We start from the raw sequence: 16,240 nt of genomic DNA, 5'->3' as shown, positions 1-16,240 counted from the left end.
ACTCGAATGGGTCAAGGACAGCGAAAGCAGACAGAGCAATTGTCTTTGTTCTTGCCACTATGTGTTTGGAGATGGAGTTGCTTTGCTTTCTGTGTTTTAAAGTGAACACAAATGATGTTTCAGGTAATCTGCTGAACTAGAGATAATTTCTAAAACAGAACTTATTTGTGAGGTTTTCTTTGATATAATATAACATGCAGGCTTGTGAATGTTAGGGTCTGTGCCTGCCTGGAGTGATTTGAGCTGGCTACTGAAGAAAACAAAGAGCCATAAATTACCAGCTGTTACCTCTGGATCAGAGCCAATAAAAAGGTGTTAAAGGTCAATCAGGTGATATATAGCCAAAGACATTGAAAGGCAATATTTGAATTGATAAGGAATGAATACAAAAGTGGACACTTCGATTACGCTATCAGCAATAACTTTTTTCCCAGAGAATCATCATCGCAAAGAAGAACCCCCATGCCAGGAGCTGGGAAAAGGAAGGATCGATCGTCTGGCCAATGGAGATCCCCTATTTCAGTGTTATAAATCAGAAAAGTGATCTGCATGAGAATAGGTACAATGGGAACAGTAGAATTCATGTCGTAAGTTGTTGGTCTGGGGTCAACATAGTGACATGGTTGTTTGTGCAGAGACAATAAAGTGTGAGCTTTGATTAATTAAAAGTTGCCTAGTGAGTTTCCTAACCTAGCTCTATTGACAAATGGTCAACAATTGGGAAGGTCCATGAACTTGATGGGCCAAATGGCCTCCTCCTGTTTCATAATAAGTAAATCAGATCTTTCTGAAGGAAAGTCATTGTCCTGAAATGGTGGCTCTTTCTTTCATACTATATCCTGGCCTGCTGAGTACTTCTAGCAGTTTGTAAATTTGTGCATTCTGACACCCTTAACTTTCAAAACTGAGACAGCTGTTAGAGCAATTACTTTACCAAATGCTACAGACTGGTCCTGAAAACTGGAATGGCAATGGAATCATTGTAATCAGATTGGCAACAAATACTTGGACCTGTTTTGAGGGTAACTGACGGGAAATAAGGCAGTTGAAGGGATACGAGGGCAGTTTTGTGAAGAACTACTTCTCCTTACCACCAATCTCCACCACAACCCTTCCCCATTTCTGAAGCAAAGGGAGGGTGGTGGGGAGAAGGGGCAGGGAAAGGGAACAAGCAATCAGAATGCTTCCTGGAGTGTTACTATCACAGATTAATGACATGTACATTTCTAAACTACTTTGACAATGAAAACATTTCAAATGGTGATGACTCCATTTACCTGTCAATTGGGAAGTCAATGACCGTATGGAACCGTCCCTGTAAAGCTGCAGGCCCTTCACCGACCTCGATGTACTTGCTGTCTGAAGTGAGAGGGGAGCTGATTTGTACCTGAGTTCGAGCCTGGGCTTCCTCCAAAGTCAGCAGTTTTGTGGAAGGGGATGACACCAGCAAGGACTTGGGCCGAGACAAAGATATATGTCCTGCTGAACAAAGCAAAACAACTGATAAGAAAAAGGACAAATTGCCTGGTACAGACATCTTTGACAAGCAACTTGGCAATAGACAACTTGCAAAGGGTTCACTAAAAGTTATATTTCAGTGATAAACTGGTATTAATCAACTGACTTAAAAATATGAGGGAAATAATTTTGGAATATCTTGAGCAATACACACAAAATGCTGGAGGTACTCAGCAGGTCAGGCAGCATCTACAGAGGCGAACAAAGACTCTACATTTCAGGCCAAGACCCTTTATTAGGACTGGAAAGGAAGTGGGCAGAAGCCAAAACATGAAGATGTGAAGAGGGTGAGGAGTAGAAGCTAGAAGGTGATAGGGGAAGGTGCACTGGTGGGAGAGGGCAGCATGTGATAGATGGAAGAGGTAAAGGGTTGAAGAAGAAGGAATCTAATAGGAGATAATAGTGGACCATAGAATAAAAGAAAGCAGGTAAGGAACTAGAGGGAGATGATGGATAGGTCATGAAGGCAGGGGAGAAGAAGGGGTGAGAGGTAACCAGAATGGAGAAAGAGAAAGAATATGAGAGAGTGAGAGCACGAGAGAAAGCAAGAGAGCGCGAGAGAGAGAGAGAGAGAGAGAGATGATTAGCAGAAGTTAGAAAAATCAATGTTCATGCCATCGGGTTATCCAAACAGAATATGAAGAGTTGCTTCTCCAACCTGAGTTGGCCCTCATTATGGCAGTCAAGGACAGACATGTTTGGAATTGGAAGTAGAATGGAAATGGGAGAACCTGCCTTTTGGGGTGGACAGAGAAAAGATGCTCGACAAAGTGGTCCCCCAATCTGCATCAGGTCTTACTGATGTAGAGGAGGCCTTACCAGGAGCGTCGGGTACAATAGATGACCCCGAAAGACTCACAAGTGAAGTGTCACTTCAACTGGAACACTTAATAAATCGATCATAGGCAACAAGTTTTATGCATCAGAATCCAACAGTAACATGACAAAAAGTGCTCTTAATCTGAATACTCAAAATATTTGTACTAAGACATTAACTGCAAGCACACAAAATATGTTTTATCTTCAAGTCCGTGAGAATTGATTGCAAAATGATTAAAGTTCTCTGCCTTCCGGGGCGCCTAGGCATGACTTGAGTAGCAGCAGTACTCTCAATGGATACGATTAAATATTCCCGTTGCAGCCTGATATAGCTAAAAAGCACAACTGCTTCCAAGGTCAGTACAGTCAAAGATGTCTTAGTGCCCTTAAATGAACTACTGCTGCTTAAAACTGATGGAAACAACACTGATTGTGGTCGGAAGCACCCACATAGGCTACCTTGGAGGAAGCGCAGGTGCAGAGCGGGGTTACAAGTGCATTTAAAGAAACAGGGTTTTAAACTCTGCATACCAACTACCTTGCTAGCAAACGTGCAGTCTCTGTTGAATAAAATCAATGATCTCAGAGCCAGGGTGCTGAATCAGAGGGTCATTAGGACCATGTGTGTCCTCTGTTTCACAGAATCCTGGTTAACCCCTTCTGTACCAGATGCAGCGATTCAGATTGACTGGTTTACTATACATCGTCAGGATAGATCTATAGGGTCTCTCAAAAGCAGAGGTGGAGAAGTATGCCACATGATCAACTCTACTCGGTGCACAAATATATCAGTGCTGTTCTAATTCTGCTCACCAGACCTGGAATATCCAGCAGTAAAGTGCCGTCCTTTTTACCAGGAGTTCTCCGGTGTCATTTTGGTAGCAGTATACAACATGCACAAAACAGCGCACCCTAACGTCTTCACCATTGCTTTGGGAGATTTTAACCAGGCCAGTCTGAAAAAAATCACTAAGCAATTACCATCAACAGATCACTTGCAATACCAGAGGAAACACACACTACACCATTGCTACACCACCATCCTGAATGCCTACCGTGCTATTCCACGCCCTCACTTCGGGAAGTCTGATCACCCAGCTGTACTTCTACTCCCTGAGTATAGACAGGGACTGGAGACTGCAGCACCAGCAGTGAGGACCAAGAAGGTATGGACAAGGGAAGCACAGGAGCGCCTACAGGACTGCTTTGAATCGGTGGACTGGACTGTATTCAGGGATTCACCTTCGAACCTGGATGGGTATGCTGCAGTTGTTACCAACTTCATTAAAACCTGCGTGAATGAATGTGTACCTACAAAGATTTACTGTACAGTCCCAAACCAAAAGCCTTGGATGAACCAGGAGGTATGTTGTCTGCTGAAGGCTAGATATGTGGCATTCAAGTCTGGTGACACAGGCCTGTACCAGAAAACCAGGTATGATTTGCGGAGGGCTATTTCAAGGGCGAAGAGACAATTTTGAATGAGGTTGGAGGCGATATCAGATGCATGGCAATTCTGGAAAGGTCTTCAAGACATTACTCCCTACAAGTGAAACCCAGAAGCATGAATGGCAGTGATGCTTCACTACCATGATGAACTCAACACCTTTTATGCACGCTTTGAAAGGGAAAACACAACTACAGCTGCGAAAATCCCTGCTGCACCTGATGACTCTGTGATCTCTGTCTCAGAGGTCGATGTTAGATTGTCTTTAAAGAGAGTGAACCCTCGCAAGGCAGAAGGTCCCGATGGAGTACCTGGTAAGGCTCTGAAAACCTGTGCCAACCAACTAGTGGGAGTATTCAAGGACATTTTCAACCTCTCACTGCTACAGGCAGAAGTTCCCACTTGCTTCAAAAAGGCAACAATTATACCAGTGCCTCAGAAGAATAACATGGGCTGCCTTAACGACTATCGCCCAGTAGCACTCACATCAATAGTGATGAAATGCTTTGAAAGGTTCTCACCAATATATAAAAGGCCACACCGGGAGCACCGGACGCAGTATACCACACCATAGGGGTGGGGCGACACTTCACCTGTGAGTCGGCTGGTGTGGTATACTGCGTCCGGTGCTCCCGGTGTGGCCTTTTATATATTGGTGAGACCCGACGCAGACTGGGAGACCGTTTCGCGGAACACCTACGCTCGGTCCACCAGAAAAAGCAGGATCTCCCAGTGGCCGCACATTTTAATTCCATGTCCCATTCCCATTCTGATGTGGCTATCCATGGCCTCCTCTATTGTCAAAATGAATCCAAACTCAGGTTGGAGGAACAACACCTTATATACCAGCTGGGTAGCCTCCAACCTGATGGCATGAACATTGACTTCTCTAACTTCCGTTAATGCCCCTCCTCCCCTTCTTACCCCATCCCTGACATATTTAGTTGTTTGCCTGTTCTCCATCTCCCTCTGGTGCTCCCCCCCCCCTTTCTTTCTCCTGAGGCCTCCCGTCACATGATCCTTTCCCTTCTCCAGCTCTGTATCACTTTCGCCAATCACCTTTCCAGCTCTTAGCTTCATCCCACCCCCTCCGGTCTTCTCCTATCATTTCGCATTTCCCCCTCCCCCCACTACTTTCAAATCTCTTACTATCTTTCCTTTTGGTTAGTCCTGACGAAGGATCTCGGCCCGAAATGTCGACAGTGCTTCTCCCTATAGATGCTGCCTAGCCTGCTGTGTTCTACCAGCATTTTGTGTGTGTTGTTGTTTGAATTTCCAGCATCTGCAGATTTCCTTGTGTTTGCCCAATATCAATGTAGTTACAAAGAAGGCAAGACAGCAGCTATACTTCATTAGGAGTTTGAAGACATTTGGCATGTCAACAAATACACTCAAAAACCTCTATAGGTGTACCATGGAGAGCATTCTGACAGGCTGCATCGCTGTGTGGTATTGGGAGGGGGGGCTGCTGCACAGGACCGAAAGAAGCTGCAGAGGAATGTAAATCTGGTCAGCTCCATCTTGGGTACTACTCTACAAAGTACCCAGGACACCTTTAGGAAACGGTGTCTCAGAAAGGCAGTGTCCATTAATTAAGGACCTCCAGCACCAGAGCATGTCCTTTCTGTTACCATCAGGTAGGAGGTACAGAAGCCTGAAGGCACACACTCAGTGATTCAGGAACAGCTTCTTCCCTTCTGCTATCCAATTCCTAAATGGACATTGAACCCTTGGACACTATCTCACTTTTTTAATATACAGTATTTGTTTTTTTGCACTTTTTAAAATCTATTCAATATACGTATACTGTAATTGATTTACTTATTTATTATTTATTTTTTCTATTCTATGTTCTGTATTCTGTATTGCATTGAACTGCTGCTGCTAAGTTAACAAATTTCACGTCACATGCCGATGATAAAAATAAACCTGATTCTTAAAGTTAGGAACAGGGCCTTGACCAGAAAGAAGAGTGAAATAGAAAAGGGTGGGAAGCATAGGGGTAAAAGAGTAGCTTATATAATGAAGGATGATTTTAGAACAAAATGGAGAAAGAATTTTAGCCCAGAAACCAATGAGTAGAGTCAGGTGGAGTTAATAAGAAGAGCTAAGACAAGAATACAGGTGGGCTCTTTAACTGTGGTGATTCAACCAACAAAGAAAGGGCTTTGTAAGTCATGGTACAGTGGCAAATTTGTTTTCATCTAAACTTAGGTAACCTAATTGGTAAAGGTATTCTAAAGGAAGAATTCATGAAATGCATCTAAGGTAATTTCTTTGAACAATAATCGTGCACTGAATGTAGGTCATAATGAAATTTCAGGTAGAGGGCAACAAATGTTAAGTCTTAAAATAAATTGAAGAGAATTACTTTGACATACAATGGCTAAAGCAGATTGGAAAATTAGTTTAAAAGGTACAATGTTAGAATCTAGAGCGCTTCCAGCAGATTGGAATGCCGCAAACGTAACAAATCTAATCAAGAATGGAGGTACAGAATTAACTACTGGCCTATCAGTTGTCAGGAAAATACTGAAGTGTGTTGATAAGGCAGTGATAATAGAGCAATTAAAAGGTAATTGTGTAAAACAAATTTCTTTTTAAGATATAATTGCAGCTGTTTGACGATATAATTGCAGTTACCAGTGGCTGGACTGCATTTCAATTTCCAAGACTCTTTTCAATAGGACACAAAGGTTACCTTACAAGAAGATCTTGATACTAATTTTCTGTGCTCACGATAATGGCAATACACAAATTTGGACAAAGGATGGGTTAATGAACAGAAAACAAGACAGACGGATTAATGGCTCATTTTCAAACTGGCAACTTGGAACTAGTGCAGTGCATTGGCTATCCAAAAATAGGTGGCATATAAATTGTGAGGACAGAGTATAAAGTCATTGCTATTAGGAAAATGATTCAGATGTTAAATGAATGAACAAAAAGACAGCATGCAAATGTGGTTATTCATTATGACAGGAAAAATAGCAGAACAGAGAATTAGATAAACTGTGTGAAAGTGTTAAATGTTGGTGCTCAGAAGGAATCGGGGTTACATGAAGTTAATATTCAAGTGCAGGAAATAACTTGTAAAGCAAATGGAAGGCTGGCCTTTTCTGCACCAGTGATGGAGGGCTAAATATTCGTTAGATCTCCCTATCCAAGGAGAAGACACACTTGACAGAGGTGATACAGTAGAAAATCATGAAGTTAATTCTTGCGATGAAGAGGTTACCCTCAAAGGTTAAGCTTTCACTCTTCTTAAAAATAAGACCTGATCATATTAGAAAATGAAAGATTCTGAGGAGCAATTGCCATGAGGATATTTGAGAGATTCAAGAATATGGGGACAAGTTTTCAGAAGAAGAGGTTGAGCACTGAGGATTGATGTGGAGGAATTTCCTCTCAAATGTAAATACAGTCGGCCCTCCTTATCCGCAGATTCCGCATGTGCGAATTCAACCAACCGTGGATCGCAAAAACCCGGAAGTGCTCTTCCAGCACTTGTTGTTTGAGCATGTACAGACTTTTTTTCCTTGTCATTATTCCCTAAACAATGCAATATAACAACTAGTTTACGTAGCATTTACATTGTATTAGGTATTATAAGTAATCTAGAGATGATTTAAAGTATACGGGACGACGTGCATCGGGATCGAAAAAAATCGGAAGTTCTCTTACTAGGTAAGTTGGAACAGGTACAACCGGTATTATTTAGCGTCAGTTAGTCAAACGTTTGTCTTAGTATATAGTACATATTTTACCTTTCTATGCATATAAAACACTTAAGAACGTATGTTTCAGCGCCAAGTTTGGGAACAGAAGTTCTCGGGACTCAGGACAGATCACTCCCGAGTGTGCTTTCCACTGTGCCGGGTTGATGTGAGGATCAAAAACCTAAAACCCCAAAGCCCAATAATTAAACCACTGCATTGCTTAGTAATAATTGTAGCCTTCATCGGGGCAGAGCCTTTCTCACTTTATCCTTTAAAATTGTTCCGATAGTTGACCGACGTAGCCCAGGATCTTAAGGCACAAACTAACGGAGATGGGAGTAGACTCTCACATGGTGGCTTGGATAGTGGACTACTTGACAGATAGACCTCAGTATGTGCGGTTGGGAGACTGTAGGTCTGACACGGTGGTCAGCAGCACAGGAGCGCCGCAGGGGACCGTGCTCTCTCCGGTCCTGTTCACCCTGTACACATCAGACTTCCAACTATAACTCGGAGTCCTGCCATGTGCAGAAGTTCGCTGATGACACGGCCATAGTGGGGGTGTGTCAGGAATGGACAGGAGGAGGAGCATAGGAAACTGATACAGGACTTTGTGATATGGTGCAACTCAAACTACCTGCGTCTCAATATCACCAAGACCAAGGAGATGGTGGTGGACTTTAGGAGATCTAGGCCTCATATGGAGCCAGTGATCATTAATGGAGAATGTGTGGAGCAGGTTAAGACCTACAAGTATCTGGGAGTACAGTTAGACGAAAAGCTAGACTGGACTGCCAACACAGATGCCTTGTGCAGGAAGGCACAGAGTCGACTGTACTTCCTTAGAAGGTTGGCGTCATTCAATGTTTGTAGTGAGATGCTGAAGATGTTCTATAGGTCAGTTGTGGAGAGCGCCCTCTTCTTTGTGGTGGTGTGTTGGGGAGGCAGCATTAAGAAGAGGGACGCCTCACGTCTTAATAAGCTGGTAAGGAAGGCGGGCTCTGTCGTGGGCACAGAACTGGAGAGTATGACATCGGTAGCAGAGCGAAGGGCGCTGAGTAGGCTACGGTCAATCATGGAAAACCCTGAACATCCTCTGCATAGCACCATCCAGAGACAGAGAAGCAGCTTCAGCGGCAGGTTGCTATCGATGCAATGCTCCTCAGACAGGATGAAGAGATCATTACTCCCCAATGCCATTCGGCTTTACAATTCAACCGCCAGGGGTAAGATATGTTAAAGTGCCGGGGTTAGGACTGAGCTTAAGTTACCATTCAATGTATTTTAGTAAACTATTTAAGAATTTTTTTAAAAACTATTTATTAATGCTTTTTGAGAGGGTGATTTTAGATGCATATCATATTTATACTGAGTTAAGTATTGTATGTAATTAGTTTTGCTACAATAAGCGTATGGGACATTGGAAAAAATGTTGAATTTCCCCATGGGGATGAATAAAGTATCTATCTATCTATCTATCTAACGCTTTTCCAATGACCGATGGCATTTCACCTCTTTCCGATCGCTTTATTATTTCCACTTTATTTTCAATCGTGATCGTGATTATTTTCGTGAACAGAAACACTGTGCATTCACAGCTCTGGCGCCAGGTCCTAATGTTCACCGCACTGAGACACATTAAATAAGGTCTAAAGTTCTGCTGGGTCCAAAGGTCCACCAGATTGAGACAGGTTGCATAAGGGACCTGAGCATCCACGAATTTTCGTATCCGCGAGGGGTCCTGGAACCAATCCCCCGCGGATAAGGAGGGCCGACTGTATTTGAAATTTTCCCCACTCAGTGAAGCTGCAGATACAGATCTTTTGAACAAGGTAGTAACTCATTGGGTTAAAAAAATTGAGATAAAACCAAAGATCGAGTCAGCCACAACAGCAGAGCAAAACTGAGAGTGCAACATAGTCTGGGTGTCTCAAACTATTTCTTATGTTCTACCTTCTTCTCCTAGCACCTTACACCCAGAGAGCTGATCTCTTGGCCACTCACTCCCAGATAGTCTGATCTAATAACCTCTCATTCATGGACAGTCACAGAATCATAAAATTGTACAGAGACAGTACCATTCAGCTCTCCTTATTACAACACTAATCCCATTTGCCCATATCCCTCTACACCCTTCCTATCCAAGTGCAAATGCTTTTTAAATGTTGCACTTGTATCTGCACCCATCACCTCAGCACAGTGAATGTTTGGAACAAGCTGTCAGAGTGAAAAATGTACCCGCTCAGCCATGTGTGTTGAGGTGGGGGGGAGAGAAGGAGGGGGTGGGAGAGAGGAGGAGGGGTGGGGATCTTTAGAAAGCAAGTAATGGGCTATTGGATGAATTCAGAGGGAAATGGATAGTCAATTTTTCAAATCAAGACCTTCATCTGGATAGTCACTCAAGATGTTGGTGAGGACTCGTTTGGAATATTGTATTCAGTTTTCGTCACCTGGAAAAAGTGCAGAGGAGATTTATGGAGATGTTACAGGGACTTGAGGGATTGAGTTACGGAGAGAGGTTGGGCAGGTTGGAACTTTTTATTGGAGCATGGGAGAATGAGAGATTATCAGACCATAAGATGCAGGAGTAGCTCTATAAAATCATGAGGAGCATAGATAGGGTGAATGCACACAGTCTTTGCCCCAGGGTAGGGGAATCAAGAACTATAGGACATAGTTACAAGATGAGAGGAGAGAGATTTAGTAGTAACCTGAGGGGAATTAGAAGAATACAGACTAAACGCAGGCAAATGGGACAAGCTTAGATGAGACTCTTAGTGAGCAAGGCTGAAATGCAGTATGACTCTATGACTTTTGTTGGTCAAAGATGTATCAAATTCAGATTAAAATTAAACACTAACCAAGCACCAATTATCATTTTCCAAAGAGTTACAAATTTCTAGCATCCTTTGAATGTGAAATATTCCTAAACTGTACTTTTAAAAAGCCTGATCCTAATTTAAACTGCTTCCAAAGTCCTCATCCCTCCAAGCACCAAAAAACACTTCCCCATCTTGAAAATGTTGATCAGATCAACTGCAGCACTCAACTCAAGGATCACCTACCTTTCTGTAATTTATTACTCCACAAATTTATGCTGAAACACCTCCTAGCACAATGCATCGTACTGAAGTATGATGTCCAAAATTGCTTGTGTGCTTACAGTGGTTTGACGACGTATGAACTCACTAAATGGTATGGGGGAGTGGACTGAAACGTACCTGCTCCCTCCCGGATTACAGAGCTAAGCTTGGAGCTGAAAAGGACATCCACATGATTGAGAATGAACTCGACAACCACAGACTGAATCCGAACCTCCATGAAGGCAGCGGTGCCACTGAAGCAAGCCGATTCGATCTGCCGGGACCTGGGAAGAGAGTCAAATCAGGAACAGTTACAAAGGGAAATAAGCTGATGATCTCGGTAACAATGAGTGAGTGAGTGTGAATATGAGTGCAAGTGAACCAACAGCAGAAACTCCACCCTCCACCACCCTACTTCTAAACAGAGATCCCAGTCATTTACTCCCAATAATCCAGTGGCGACTTTTATCACTTTGCACATGATAAACATTACATTCATAGATAACATCACTGGTTGGCAGCACACAGTTAAGAAAGGAAAGGGAGTCACTTCAACTCATCACTTGCTTTAAATACTGTATGTGTAAAGATAACCTCGTCAGTAATCTTGCGGGCTAACCTCTATACGTTTCTAGATGAGTTTCACTACCCTGTTATAGCTCTATCTGTCAGAAAGGCTATCATCTGGTGTTGGCAACAACTGGCATGGTGATCATGGCAGTCAGTTTTGGTACAGAGCAGTGGTAGTACTGCAACTTCTGTACAATGTGCCTCTTGAAATTATCAGTATGGTTGATCTTACCTCAGAAGGTTTGGAGCCCAGACAATAGCCAGGTTCTTGGTGTGCATGTTAGTGATGTAACTGTAGGTTGCCAATTGAGCCAAATGCCTCATCAGAAATTCGAGAGTCCTGGACACCAATAAAACAAGTTATTTAAATTTTATCACAGTATCTACATGGGGAAAAAGCTGAAATTTCACACGTACAACAGTAGCATTTCATCCTAATATTGCTAAGGCAGCCAACTGAAAACATGTAGGGAAGTTACAGGAGTGATGTGCGTTAATCCAGTGATGTTAATGCAAGTATGTTTACAACTTGGAAATAAGTGACAAAGGGAGGTGAGGGAAGTAGTACACTACGCACAAACCGCTGGTACACAACTCGTGTCAACTGTCGTGAATAGAAATTGCGTGCAACAGTGTCCCAAGTGAGCAGATCCAAGGAACACCGTAGAGTTTTGATGTGGTAGAGATAGTTGTGTAACTCGCATAGGGTCACAGCTGGCTAGAAAAGCAGACCCAATGCCCAAACCTACCCGTGTCACAGCAGTTAACTTTCTCCATTTGTGTGCTGCAACTGTATTTTCTGTACCAGAAATTACAGAGATACTACTCCCACTTTAAAAAGGAACACAGAGATTTTAATCCATTTGAAATTCAACCTCCTTCATATTTCCCAAAACAGAAGAATGATCAAATAGAACAGACATACAGGAGTTGGGGAGATTTGGTTCATCACCTAAAACACTCAAAAACGTCTATAGATTTACCATGGGGAGCATTCTGACTGGCTGCATCATCATTTGGTATGGTGGGGGGCGCTACTGCACAGGATCGAAGTAAGCTGCAGAGTTGTAAAATTAGTCAGCTCCATCATGGGTAATAGTCTCTGTAGTATCCAAGACATCTTCAAGGAGCGGCGCCTCAGAAAAGTGGCTTCCATCGTTAAGGACCCCCACCGCCCAGGACATGCCCTCTTCTCATTGTTACCATAGGAAGGAGATACAGGAGCTTAAAGGTACACACTCAGTGATTCAGGAACAGCTTCTTCCCCCTTGCCATCTGATTTCTAAATGGACATTGAACCATGAACACTACCTCACTACTTTTTTTTTAATTTCTGTTTTTGCAGTATTTATTTTAATTTAACTATTATATATATATATTTACTATAATTCAGGTTTTTTCTCTCTATTTATCATGCATTACATTGTACTGTTGCCGCAAAGTTAACAAATTTCTCGACATATGCTGGTGCTATTAAACCTGATTCTAATTCTGAAATACACTGGCGTGTTCAAAGCGTTCATCAGTCTATGTACACATACCTGTAATGAGGAGGGGGCAACTGCTGGATGACATCATAAATTTTAACCAAGCGATCCTCATCAGAAGCCACTGATACAGAATCCTGCAGGACACAAATGGTCAAATGAAATAGGTAGTCATGGAGCAAAGAAGATAGCTCTCCCCAACGCTAATGAACTGCCCCTCCCTCCTCATCAGGAATTCCAGTGTGGGCATGGGTGAGAGTAAAGGCTAAAGGGGATAGAATTTTACATTGTTTCTATGTATTACACTGCATATGAATAAGTGCAATAAGTGCAAACACCAGAAATTGTTATAAATTTGAAACCAGGTTGGAAAATTAACTGAAGAGACATTAATTGCTGTGGCAGGGGGCTGTAGCTATTTTCCTGTGCCTTGTGGTATTTTTGGTCCATGCCTAAGATTCAATGTTAGGTGTCAGTGCTCCTCCAGACCTTTGAGGCATTCTCATTCACTGGCTGTACCATTTGCTCACAAAATCTGTTAGTTCAGGAAAATGCAATCTATTTTACTTTTTACACTTGAACTGTATCACTGAAATCAATGGAATCAACTTCATCCTACTTGCTCTGCTATGACATATACAATTACCAAGGACATTTCATCCACTGGGAAATAATAATTTCTGCTCAGTGTATCTTGCGTAAACACACACAGATGAATGATCTGTCTGATGTAATGTTGGTTTTGCGGTAAATGCTGGCCAGAGCATGAGTATTCCACTGCTAATGTCATAGATGTCTGAAATCACACAGGTATTACCCTTGGCTCGGATTTGGGACGGAGTATGACAGCATAAAAGTGATGGCCACAGAGGAAAAGCAAAATATGTCCAGCAAGCCTGCATTGAGGCAGCTTCTCTGAACAAAGTAAGTACAAATCAGCAGCCAGGCCCACACTGGGCCAATGATGATCTGACTGCTGTGCTATGGAGAGGCACAAAATCACTGCCAAATACATTATACAACCATTAACCTCTAAATGTTGCTTCCACCATTCTCATAGTGAAAGTACTTACTGAAAACTTCTCATATAATTGGTAGGTCAGCAGTGGGTTAGGTAGCTCTCTGAAGTAGAGTTTGCACAGGGACCCAACACAATGGATATCCTGGAGGTAGAGATCCTTTGTCAGCTCGGGAATCTGCTCAGAGTCAAATTCGTGCCTTAAAGAGAAATCAAAAAAAGCATCCAGTGAGGAAGCACAGGCAGAGGGCTGATAAACAGTCATACTTCACTTGATCTTGTGAAGTCCAATACTTTCATCATTAAGTATACCTATCGCATTTGTTCTCTTAATTTCATACTTATTATTTCTTATGACATGTACAAGGACATCCAAACATATTTGAAAACAATCATTCTCCACCGACTTACTATTTCATTAGTTATCTGTACTTCTATTTCTTCCTATTCAAATAGTGATTTAGAATTTCTCCACATGATATTCCATGTATCCTGAACCCGTTTAATTCCTTGATCTGTCTACATCTTATTCCAAGATTCTGCTTCCTCAGTATTCATCTTCCCATGCAGATTTTTACTGTCTAACAGCATGGATATATTTCACTCAGTTCCTTCAAAAACATCGCTGAAATAAATCGTAAGTAGCTGAGACGTAAGCACCGATACCTGCAGCATTTTGCTTGGGTTTGCTCACACCAAGGTGAACTTCAAAAAATTGTGGCCAAGTTGAGAACAAACCAGTCAGAATTTTGGACAAGTTAATACTGAATTTTTATTTGAAGTGGTAAATTACAGCTTAACAGGTATATTAATTTCCGGGTGGCAGAAGAGCTTAGGCTACAGTAAATACACTTGAGCTTTTTCAAATATTTTCCATCAAACCTAAGAATCCTCCCTATCTGTAGCTACCCCTTTCAAAATCCAGGTAGTAAGCCAACACATCCAGGAAATGCCTTGGCTCTGAGTCAAATGTATCCAAAACTATTTCTAGGCGATTCTAACTTACTTTCTCACACGTTGCTTGCATCCGACTATTTGCAGATTTTTTAAACCTGTGATTCCCCAGAGGTGTTATGCAATGAAATTACTAATTCTCTACCTCACCAAATTATATTAAATTTGACATAAGCTAGTTCCTAATAACTTCCATAAAAACATAAGCTAAAGGAGCAGGATGGCCGCAGTTTCATTCCTCAAGCTTTTCAGTAAAACCAAAGAACTCATTGAACTCCACACCAGTTGTTCACTTTCCTTGTATGCATTTACTCTCTATCAGGACCTGTCTCTGCCAATCATAGCTTTGAATGTATTCAGTGTCTACCTCGACTGCTCTCTGGGGTAGAGAACTCCAGAGATTCACAAACCTGAGAACTTACTCCTCTTCTCTACTTGAAATGAGTTACCCCTTATTCTGAAGCCTCTGTAGACTCCCATAGGAGAATAAGCATTCTCTCAGCATCTACCCTGTCGATCCTCCTCAAAATCTTATAGCTTTCATTAAGATTGCCCACCAGGAGCACATTGGAGTCGACAACGTTGTGATCTACCTGCTGAACGGAGCCTACTCCCATTTAGATAAGCAGGACAGCACAATGAGCATCATGTTTTTTGATTTCTCAAGTGTCTTCAATACCACACAGCTCTCATTGCTGCGGGAGAAGTTCCGTTCAATGCAGACTGGCACTTCCATTGTATCCTGGTTAATGGACTACCCAACTGGCAGACCACAGTATGTGCAACTTCAGAGCTGTGAGTGAGACATGGATATAAGCAACACTGGTGCCCCACTTGACTCCCTTCCTGTTTACCCTGTATACCTCAGACTTTAGATACAATACCAAGTCATGTCATTTGCAGAAATTCTCTGATGACTCAGCAATTGTCGGGTGTATAAAGGGTGGTGGGAGGATGAATACAGGGCCCTGGCGTAGGACTTCATCAACTTCGTCAGAGTGGACAGCTATGTGTGGAGCAGAAAGAGATGGGGGAGATTTTGAACAATTTTTTTTTCTTCGGTATTCACTAAAGAGAAGGACATTGAACTGTGTAAGGTAAGGGAAACAAGTAGAGAAGTTATGGAAACTATGACGATTAAAGAGGATGAAGTACTAGCGCTTTTAAGGAATATAAAAGTGGATAAATCGCCGGGTCCTGACAGGATATTCCCTAGGACCTTGAGGGAGGTTAGTGTAGAAATAGCAGGGGCTCTAACAGAAATATTTCAAATGTCATTAGAAATGGGGATGGGACCGGAGGATTGGCATATTGCTCATGTGGTTCCATTGTTTAAAAAGGGTTCTAAGAGTAAACGTAGCAATTATAGGCCTGTCAGTTTGACGTCAGTGGTGGGTAAATTAATGGAAGGTATTCTTAGAGATGGTATATATAATTATCTGGATAGACAGGGTCTGATTAGGAATAGTCAGCATGGATTTGTGCGTGGAAGGTCATGTTTGACAAATCTTATTGAATTTTTTGAAGAGGTTACGAGGAAAGTTGACGAGGGTAAAGCAGTGGATGTTGTCTACACGGACTTCAGTAAGGCCTTTGACAAGGTTCCGCACGGAAAGTAGGTTAGG

The 16,240-nt window shown here is 42.3% G+C and overlaps 1 protein-coding gene across 8 annotated transcripts in view; it reads right to left on the bottom strand.

The window, feature by feature from the left end:
* The window catches only part of LOC140716771 (rho GTPase-activating protein 32-like), a 518,900-nt gene that overhangs the window by 26,131 nt on the left and 476,529 nt on the right, over positions 1 to 16,240 (bottom strand). For 7 of the 8 annotated variants that reach the window (XM_073029618.1, XM_073029624.1, XM_073029619.1 and 4 more), the window contains 5 exons: positions 13,717 to 13,861; positions 12,698 to 12,780; positions 11,389 to 11,496; positions 10,725 to 10,870; positions 1,278 to 1,482 (listed from right to left, as the gene is read on the bottom strand). In XM_073029618.1, the coding sequence (XP_072885719.1) occupies positions 1,278 to 1,482; positions 10,725 to 10,870; positions 11,389 to 11,496; positions 12,698 to 12,780; positions 13,717 to 13,861 (687 nt within the window). The remainder of the gene's footprint in view (positions 1 to 1,277; positions 1,483 to 10,724; positions 10,871 to 11,388; positions 11,497 to 12,697; positions 12,781 to 13,716; positions 13,862 to 16,240) is intronic. The other variant, XM_073029623.1, reaches the window with a different exon arrangement.

This window comes from Hemitrygon akajei, chromosome 26 (assembly GCF_048418815.1).
Source record: "Hemitrygon akajei chromosome 26, sHemAka1.3, whole genome shotgun sequence".
Classification (NCBI taxonomy): Eukaryota; Metazoa; Chordata; class Chondrichthyes; order Myliobatiformes; family Dasyatidae; genus Hemitrygon; species Hemitrygon akajei.
Note: the sequence above shows the minus strand (reverse complement) of the source record. Positions and strands in the feature narration are given on the sequence as shown.